At 49.4% G+C, this 10,078-nt stretch overlaps 1 protein-coding gene across 1 annotated transcript in view; it reads left to right on the forward strand.

Moving 5' to 3' along the window:
• The window catches only part of LOC103800315 (inositol 1,4,5-trisphosphate receptor type 1-like), a 147,359-nt gene that overhangs the window by 87,117 nt on the left and 50,164 nt on the right, over nt 1–10,078 (forward strand). The window contains 3 exon segments of the mRNA XM_009072691.1: nt 4,297–4,332; nt 5,908–5,958; nt 9,217–9,349. Of these exon segments, the coding sequence (XP_009070939.1) occupies nt 4,297–4,332; nt 5,908–5,958; nt 9,217–9,349 (220 nt within the window).

Raw genomic sequence — 10,078 nt, forward strand, 5'->3', positions numbered from 1 at the left:
GTGCAGGCACTGACAGCCCTTACGCCAGATTTGCCACCTCATGGTCTGGCAGGGCACAAAGGCTCTGCAAACCCTCTGAGATAAGGGGAGGATGTTAGCCCTGTCCCTGATCTGGGTGTGGGTTTGTGCCTGTGGCTGCTGCTCCATCATGTGCTGGTGGGAGCCCCCCCTGATCCTGCTTGTCCTCTAGGAGAGCTGCATGGTCTGAGGGACCTGTGCTGGGACAAGGTGCTGCTGCTGGAGCTGTGCAGGTGTGAGATCCTCCATCCCTGAGAACACACCACTCAGCAATGGCTGTGCAGGGTGAACTGCGACGTGGGACGTTTGTCAGAGCAGTTCAGTGCTCCTGGTTCCCAGTTACTCCCCTCTGCCCTGAAACTTCTCCATAGCAAGTCAAATCCTTGTTTGACAAACACCTACAGATCATCTGCAGGGGCTAGAAATTGCCTATCCAAATTTTTCCTCGGTTCCACAAGGTAACAGAATTGGCCCTGCAAAGGAGACTTGGCAGGAAGATGCAGAGAGTTTTCTGGTGTTTTTGAAGAGTTATGAAGGACAGCAACACAGTTTGTGCTCTAGTCTGCTGTCATGAATCAGACAAGGTGATGCTTTTGCTGTGTCTTTCAAGGAAGAGCTATATTGACTGTGTTTCAAAGAGAAAAGAGGAGAAATTCAGGGAAGGGAGGAAAAAGTGGAAAGGGACTTGCAGGACTCAGTCTGAACAGTCAGTCCCAATGCAGGAGCTGAGGCAGAGGTTTCCCAGTATCTGTCTGAGCTCTGCACTCCAGTTCACAACTGGATGTCCAGCCTGGCTAGCAAATATGATATTTGGCTGACTAGTTGTGTTTTTCCTCTCTTTTTTTCCTTCTCTATGCCAAATCTCTCCCCCTGTCACCCTGGTAATGAGATGCCATATGCATGGAGTTGGGTTGGTTCCTGAAGTCCCAGATTTTGGGAGCAGAAGGGACCTCCTGATGGTTGAACCCAACTCCCTGCATGGCATCTCACTCCTCACCCATGTGTCTCCACGGAGTCAAATCAATAGAGTTGGACTGGGCTTCCTCCAAGTGTTGATCTCTGATCTCTAGGACCTCCCAGGACACGTGTCAGATGACTATTACCTTGCACCAGCAGTCCTCTTCCTGTCTGATTTAGAGAGATGTTTGGAGGAAAACCTAAAGGGATTGTGTAGTAGCTTGTAAAAGGTCATCACTTGAGCAGTTTGAGGTTTGTCACCTCTCAGCCCACTGAACTCAGAGATGGCCTGAAGTGGAGGAGATTTGTGCTTGGAATTGTGCTGATTTGTCCATTATTTTTGTCAAAATTCCAAAGCTTGGTGAGGCTGAAGAGAAGATGATCAGGTTTTTAAAGCCTTTGTGTGTGTGCTCACACAAACATTGTTTTTCTGATAGTGTTTCCCAGTCAGTTATTTACAGTGGGAGATGTTTTCCATCCTGTTTTGCTGAAGCCACTCTGGAGCAGCCCCAGCCTGTGAACTGGAATCCCCACCAGCCTTTGAAGGCATTTCAGGCCCTTTCAGCACTCATTGCCCTGGATGTTTACTGCATAGCTGAGTTTAAAACAAAATAGAGAGAAAAGCAATGCTGAGGCTTCAAACCTGAATGAAAATCTTTGTGTTTCCTCAGACCATTTCCACTCTTTATCCACAGTGCTGGTTGGTTGAATTCTCTATGAAAGACAGGATTAGGTGAACTTCATCCTGATGATGAGTTTGAAAGCAAATGAGCATTTCCTTGCCTTCCTCAGAACCATAAAGGAAAAGGATGGAGAACTCACCCAGGTCTCAGGAGCTGAGATGTAATGGATTCACACTGGAGCTGTTGTGTGCTCTGGTGGTTTTTGAGGAGGTCACATCTGCTGTTGAGTCAGAGAAAGGCCATTCTGGGAAGCACACGTGGCCTGTGCTGGGGAAATGGATGCTAGGAGCACTGTGGTCGCCAGCAGGTCAAACAGATTGCACTTCTGTTATGGCTAATGATGAGTGGTTTATTTGCCAGCCTTGTGGGAGTGCAGACTTCAGAGGAACAGGGTCTTTTGCACAGCAAACTGAAAGGAGCTTTCCCAACTGCTAGTAAAGGGTGCAGATGTTGAACTCTGAGCCTGCCACCCACTAGGTTCCAGCTGAAAATCTAACCACAGTGTCTGTGCTACTCACCTGGCCACAGACTTGACTGCCCCCAAAAGCATCACTTTGTGCTGCTTGAAGAGCTGAGGTATACAGAGGCACAAGGGATTTAGCAAAATTACTGCTTGAGGCTTTTCTCCTGCTTTATTCAGTCCCTCTTGTAAAGCATCAGCTGATGCTTTGCTGTTGGGGCACAGAGGTTAGTGCAAAGTGTAGCACAGGAACTGGAGCTCAGTAAGTCTTTGCTATTTGAACCCGCTTTGACTCAAAGAATATCAATTTCAGTATTTGGAGTTTGTTCTTACTGAGGGCTGTGCTGCTGGGGGGTGATTCACCTGGGCCCTGCCCAGGGCAGTGGCTTTGGCTCACAGGTGAGTCTGTGGGGTTGGCTCTAATGTGCTGTCAGTGCACAGGAATTTGCAAGTTAAGATGTGTCATTTTTTCTTCTCCAGTTAAGTTGGTGTCCTGGGTTTAGTTTAGATCAAACTAATTTCATGCTGGTTCTTCATTTGTGCTGTGCTTCAGCCCCAAAATGTATGTTTGTTTGATTGAACCAAGTCATGGTATAAGCCCAGGAGAATGGTTTGGCTTGGAAGGGACCTTAAAGCTCATCTTGTTCCTCTCCTCTGCCATGGGCAGGGACATCATCCACTAGCCCAGGTTGCTCCAACACAACCTTGAACACTTCCAGGGATGGACAATTCATAACCTCTTTGGGCAGCCTGTTCCAGTGCCCAGAAGGAGGAAGCTTTCCTTTGGAATCCTGAGTCCAGCACATTATCTTGTGGCAGTCATGTCTACTTGACCTGCCAGTTTCAGGCTCCCCTGGCAGGAAGGGACCTCATTTCCCTTGCAGGGAACAGGCCCAATTTCTTTGCTGCTGTTGGCTGCTTAAGAAAGGAGGAATTTTCCTTTGCTCTGAAGCAGGTTGTGCAGACAGTGTCTGCAATCAGGACAATGTGCCCAGACTCCCTGATGACCTGATATGGCATTCCCAGTGTCCAGCCTGTGAGCAGGGAGTGTGTGCAGCACAGGCAGGGCCAGGACGGTGTGTTCCCCTGCAGAAATGAGGTTCTTCCTGTTCACTCTTGGTCCTCTGACTTAACTACTCCCTGCTTGGGTTTGACTGAGAGGGTTTGCATGTTTGAGAGGTTTCCAAGCCGGTGACAATGCGAGGAAGCAGAGTACCAAAGGCCATGGGAGCTGGCCAGGAGGAAAGTCCATTAGGAGAAGAATGGAGCAGGGTCCTTCCTGCAGGGGAAGTGCTCACTCCTGGCTCCTTGCTGGGAAGTGGAGTGTGTGTGTGTCTCAGCTCCTGGATCTCGTGCCCTTCCTCTGCCTGTGCTGTGCTTTCCCCAGGCTGCAGCAGATGTTAGGGCAGAACAGTCCCAGGCTGTGCTCCCTTGGTGTCTATTGGTGTGGTCTCTGGGCAGGCACAGCCACCAAGTGCCTGACTCAGTTTGCTCCTGCCATGTCATGAGTGTCTTATTTCTTAGTGTCTGCCCTGAGAGGTGACATCAATTTACCCACAGCTAAGCAGGCAGTTGCATTTGAATGTTCAGGTCTCTGTTGTGTGTCTGTGCTGGACTAGATAAAAGTTGCTTGTCTTCATCTGTCTCAGCATGATGATCAGCATTGGAAATTTGAGAAGCTGTCACCATTCAGGCCCTTATTTCGTTGCTCCTGTTTGGTGCTGCATCTTTTATCTCAAGAAAAGGATGTTTATAGATGAGAATCCACTGAAAACATGTTTTTTTAACTAACATTCTAAGGCTGCTGCCTTTGACATGCAGCCCTGGCTCCCTCCTCCTCCACGCTGGGGTGGATGTGCTGCCTTCAAGTCACACATCCTGGGCTTGTGGTCCCCAAAAGTGCTGTGGGCAACTAAAGCATTTGGCTTGTGCTTCTCCATTCATGCAGAGTAGTTTGGGATGTTCCAAGGATACCTGCTAAATTTCCCAAATGTGGCCCTTCCAGGAGCTGGGTGGGAGGGAGGAAATGGTCATTACTGCTCTAATTCATCTGTGATGATTCAGCTGAAGTCAAGTGCCTTGCCAGCTCCCTTCCCCTCCGTGTTGACCTCTAGGTTGCTGTTGGGATGAATGATTCTGGGAGAATGACTAATTTTTCTGCATTTTACTTTCAACTAGCTGCCGCAACCTCCCGAAACGGAGAGCCCCGTAGAGGTGTGTCACCCACCTATATTTGTACAGCACACAAATATGGGTGGTTTTTGAGTAGTCCTAGTGGAGTGTCTTGTTGGTAAAAAATGCCCTGTGAATGTGTGTTCCTGCGTGGTGTTAGAGTGTGGGGTTAAGAAGTAGGTTTGTTGAAGTGGTTTAATCCAATACAACATCAGTAGTCTGAAAAGAATAAAGTCCATGTAAACCAGCCCCAAATCTTTGTTCCTTTCAGCATTTCCCTCATGCTTGAAGGGAAGCACTGGGAAAAGGCTCCTCTTAAATTCCCCTGTGTTAGCAAAATGAGATCTCATTTCTCTGGCTCCCAATATGAATTTGGTTTTCCCTTTGCCTCACATACCTAAAAACTTAAATACTGAGAGGAGATGGAGGTGTCAGAAGTTGTTAGTGGAAGCTTCAGAATCCCAGAGCTGCTGGTGGTGTCCTGTGTAAAATGCCCTGGTGGAACAGCTCATGGTCACTTCACATCAAGGTCACTAGGTCTAAGGGAGTAGATATGTGGGAACATCTTCTTTAGCAGATACATCAGCATCAGTTTGTCTGAAACAGATTATTTGCCAAAAATAAGACATGAGAATTCATGAAGCCTCAAATTCTCTGGAAGCTAATGGGACAGCCAGAGATGGCAGTGGTAGGTTGTACAACCAGGGGCCAAACCAGTGCAAATCCAAGTGAAACCACATGGAAGGCTAAATCGAGGAGAGTGTCAATTCCCTGAGCTCCAAAGACAGGAAAATGAGGAATATGTTATAAAGTCATGGAGAAAGAGAAATGTTTGTGGTGGTTTAGACCTTTTGTATTTGTAGTTTTTGTGGAGTAGTGTTTAAGTGTGAAACAAAACTCTGAGTGGTCATGGAATGCCTTTGAGATGTCTGGGAGAAGGCTCCTGGTTTGATGGGTCCCTGCCCAGAGCAGCTGCTCCTACACATTCAGTGTGGCTTAAAACAGCAGAACCTCAATGTGCTTCAGGTTCACCAAGTGCAAGTTCCATTCCTGAAAATTAATACCTGAAATAAGAGAGGGAATTGGTTTGGAAGCAAACACGTGCCAAGGGACTGTGTTCAGTGACACCTCACTGACATCCCTGGCACTGGAGGGACCCCCAGGCCTTGCCAGAGGCTCTCCACAGTCTCAAACCAGCTTCACTGACCACGGTGAGATGGGTGAAGTGCCTGCACTTCCCAGAAGTGTGTGTGTGTAGGGATGGGGTGTTGGGGTGTACCTGTGTCTGTGTGCATGGGCATGATGGTTGGAGTCCTTGGAAACCTGTGTGTGTTACTGGTGACTGTGAAACCAGCCAGAGTTTGTGTTTTCTCCAAATCCAAGGGAATGCTGGCACACCTGCATGCCATGGTGGTCTGTGGAGGGTGGAAGAGCAGGGGGCTCAGTGCTCCCACAGCTAACTGAGGGCAGTGTCCTGTTTCAGCAGTTTGTCAGTCCATCTTCCTCATCTCCCCCTCGCATTCAGCTGTGACTTCCCTTACTATTCCCCATGAGTGCCAAGATGTTAGTGTCTCTTGAGTGTTGTTCTGCTTTAAAATGAAATTTCTGCATGCACAGCAGGAGCTTGATCAAACTCTACCACAGAGGCAACTGGAGGATCATAGAAGGGTATGTACAGCAGTCGAGTACGCGCAGAGCTAATCCTCTACCTTTTCCTTTTGAACAGTGGAGCCTAAAGAAACTTGTGTGCTGGTTAATTAACTGCTGGTTCTTGGGGAATCAAAAAGGATGAGCAGGGTGCTGGAGCTCTGGAGTTCCATGGAAGGGACAAGTGCTTGGCTGCTCTGAATGAAACCTCAGCTCCTGCTCTAGTCCATTCACAGCCAAATCACTCCCCTTTGGTGGTGGTCATGCAGTGACATTAATCAGTGCTTATAGAATTTGGTCACACCTCCTTTTGTCATCAGCCAAGCTGCAAAATCAGCACTGTCGATGCCTTTCTCCATTTCTTCTGCTCCTATGGGAACAGAACAGCAGCAGCTGCTAACTGCCTCACTCCTCATCACTATGGAAGAGTCTCTGTTGGAAAGCTGCTCACAGGTCTCTGGTACCACTTGGAGTTGTGTGTTGTACCTACATGTAGAAAAATGGTTGTATGTGACTTACACTTTGTTTCCTGGTGGTGAATGCAGATGAAACTGGATCCTGTTGGGCTTTTCCTAGGTACCATACCTGATTTTTCTGGTTGCTGCCAAGCATCTGATGCTTGTTTGCACCCTGCCCTCAGCAAAGGGTGCACAGGATGGTTGGAGGGCTGTCCTGGAGCCAAGCATTGCAGCTGAATTAGTTAGGACATTGCTTAAATACCACTTTTACTCCCCTTTACTGTGATCATGTTGGTTATTCCTGTTAGCTTATACAGCAGGTTTGGATAAATTTGTAGGCAGCAAAGCTTTTCTTCCCAGTTAGAGTTTGAAATGCTGGTGAAGGCAGATTGCCAAACCTCAAAAACCATGGATCAGTGCACTCCCAGACCAGAAACAACTGCTGGGCACATGTTCCTGCTTGTGTTTTCTGGTTATTGGTCTTGTTTTGGATACACTGCTCCTACAGACAGCTCTGTCCTGGGCAGGTGTCTCACTCCCCCCAACCATTTTGACCAGTGGGCCACAAGGAAAGTCTGGAGCTTTAGTTCCTCTCCTGGCTTCAGGAGGAGGTGGAGTTACTGAGCAGCTGTTGCTGTGGTTGGATGTGTGTTATCTTTGTAGTAAGTCATAGAAATGACTGGTTTAAATGCCAGGTGATGTGTGGCTGCCAATTAGTGCAGCAGCAGAGAAGAAAGGGGATGTGAGAACTCCCTTGTAACTGGATTTTTGTCATAGGGCTCATCTGGGGTATCAGGTTTCCTTTCTTTCAGTGCATATGTAGAAGGAAGATGTAGCTAAGGGTTTTTTGTCTGGCTTGGCCTTGTTCTGTCATGTAGCCCTCCCTACCTGCCAGACTGGGAGCAGGAAGATGGATAAAGCACTACAGCATGTACTAAACACTTGCCTGTCACTGTCAGCTGAAGGAGCTCCTCGGGAATAAGAACTTGCTGGAGCTCCTGAGCTGTCTCTTGCCTCTCCTACATGTTCCCTCTTTGGCCTGAGTGGTGAGAGGAAGCGTATGCCCCTTGGAAAAGTGCTCATCTACTGCTGCTTCCAGAGAAACCTGCTGGGTTTTGCTAGTTGTTGGGGAATTTTGGAAGCACCTGGTTGGAACACTGTGTACATTGGACACCCTGTGTCCCTGCTGCTTCCCCATCCCCATCTGATTCCAGGAATTGCAGCTCTTGTGCTGCAGCTTTCACACTGGTAATCCATGGGAACCACTTTTGAGCTGCTGAATTGTGGTGATGAGGAACAGGATGAGGTCTAAAGGGATCCCTCAGCAACTCCAGGCACGTGTTGTGCTTCTGCCTTTGGAAGTGACATCCCAGGCACACGTTGTGCTTCTGCCTTTGGAAGTGACATCTGAAATTTGGTCAAGGGTTGAATTTCCAGACAGGTTTTTTGCCTTCCCAGTGCACTGGGTATAAGGATTTCTCCAAGTTCCCTCCTGTGAGTGCCAGCTCTGGATCAAAGCAGCGTGGCTGTGGCAGTGCTGGAGTTCTGCAGGAGCCAGTTAATGCACATTTACATTGCTCCACTTGCTGATTTGTGTTTCTAAGGCCTTTAGTGAGAGTTTAAGGAGTAAACCTTCCCGTGGATGGCTCTGATATATTGAATGGCATCCTGAATCTATCATCAGGCAGACAGTTCCTTCGGAGCACAGCTGAGAATCAGTGACAAGGATGTGTTTTGTGAATGGAGATGGAGATGAGATACTTCAGTTCATCCTCACATATTTTTATTATGACTTTATTCTTGGCTAGGTCGATTTTTATTCTTGCTGCTGTTTATTTTTGGGATGCCCAGAAAAGGCCCTTCCTCCCCCGAGGCACTGTCCCGGGCTGGTGCTGCTGTGCCCACACTGCCCTGGGCAGAGAGGAGCTCCTGGTTGTGATAATCCTGTTTTCCCTTGTGCACAAAGACTTTAGGAAAATCCCTTAATCCCCGCGCGGTGTTGGTGGCTGCTGTTGCTGGCAGTGCCCAGCTTTGTCCTGCTCCTGGGAATTCCTGCCCAGCCTGGAGCAGTGCAGGGCCCGTGGGCTCAGCCCGGGAGGAGGTTGGATCTCCTGCTGGTGGTGGGATGTGCTCCCGGGATTGGGGTGGTCGAGGACAGTGCCCTGCAGAGCCCACGGGAATCCTGGGGTACAGGTGGAGTCCTGGGGTGCAACAGGGATCCCGGGGTGCAGCAGGGATCCCGGGGTGCAGCAGGGATCCTGGGGTGCAGCAGGGATCCCGGGGTACAGATGGGATCATGAGATGCAGTGGGCATCGTTCCCATTCCTTCTCAGCAACTGGTGGAGCACATCAGCTGCTGATGGAGGGGAGAAAGGAACACACATCCCTGTCGTGTTGCTGAAGTGGGAGAATAGGATAGGTGTGAGCAGATGATTCCTTGCTCAAAACCAGTCCCAGTATTCCCCTTGCCCCAGTCCTCCTCTTGGTTTCGTGCTGCTCCACGGATGCAACTTTCTTATGGTTAAGGCTGAGACAACAGAGCTTAATTGAAACAAAACTCTTGGAGAACTAAACCTGACTAGAAAGCTCTGCACAGACCTGAACAGCACTCATTTGTGTGCTGGGAACTTGTAATCTTGAGCCCCATGAGCTCCCCCCGTGTCCCTCCTGCCCAGGAGCTGCTCCATGGATGTATCTCCAGGGTTTCCATTCCCCCTCCCTCACTCCAAGTAGCAAACCACAGCAGCAGTGTCCCTGCTGATGGACACGTTGTTGACTGGTGAAGCTCACGTTGTGATCTCCTTGTCCTCTTTGACTCAAGGGTGAGGCACTCAGGCAAGTTTTGGTCAACCGCTACTACGGCAACGTGAGGCCAGCGGGACGGCGCGAGAGCATCACCACCTTCGGCAACGGCCCCTTGTCCACCGCGGGCACCGCCAAGGCTGGGCCAGCAGGTATGGGGTGCTCTGCTGGGCACGGGGTGCTCTGCCCAGCAGGTCTGGGCCTCACAGTGCAGCAGGGACATTGGTCCCTTCACTGCTCCATCACCTCCCAAAAAGACAATGTAGTCATAAAATCATCACGGTTGGAAGAGACATTTAAGATTGTTGAGTCCAACCCTGCACCAGCACTGCCACTGTAACCCCTAAACCATAGAATCATAGAATCAGCCTCATTGGAAGAGACCTCCAGGATCACCAAGTCCAACCCTACCGTGGTCACTAGACCATGGCACTAAGTGCCACATCCAGTCTCAGCTTGAAAACCTCCAGGGATGGTGAATCCACCACCTCCCTGGGCAGCACATTCCAATGCCTGAGCACTCTCTCTGTAAAAAATCTCTTCCTAATAGCCAACCTAACCCTCCCCTGGCAGAGCTTGAGTCTGTGCCCTCTTGTCCTACTGCTAGATGCCTCCTGAGCCCTATTGTCCAGTGCCAGACCCAGACACCTCTTAAACACCTCCAGGGATGGTGATTTCACCACCTCCCTGAGAAACCTATTCTGGTGCCTGAACACATGACAAGGAGTAATAGGAATAAATTGAAAGAGGGAAATTTAGGTGAGATTGCTGGCAGAAGTTTTCCCTGTTCTGGTGGTGAGCCCCTGGCCCAGGGTGCCCAGAGAGGCTGTGGCTGCCCCAACCCTGGCAGTGTTCACAGCCAGGTTGGCTGAGCCTTGAGC

Source organism: Acanthisitta chloris, unplaced genomic scaffold (genome assembly GCF_000695815.1).
Source record: "Acanthisitta chloris isolate BGI_N310 unplaced genomic scaffold, ASM69581v1 scaffold13244, whole genome shotgun sequence".
Classification (NCBI taxonomy): Eukaryota; Metazoa; Chordata; class Aves; order Passeriformes; family Acanthisittidae; genus Acanthisitta; species Acanthisitta chloris.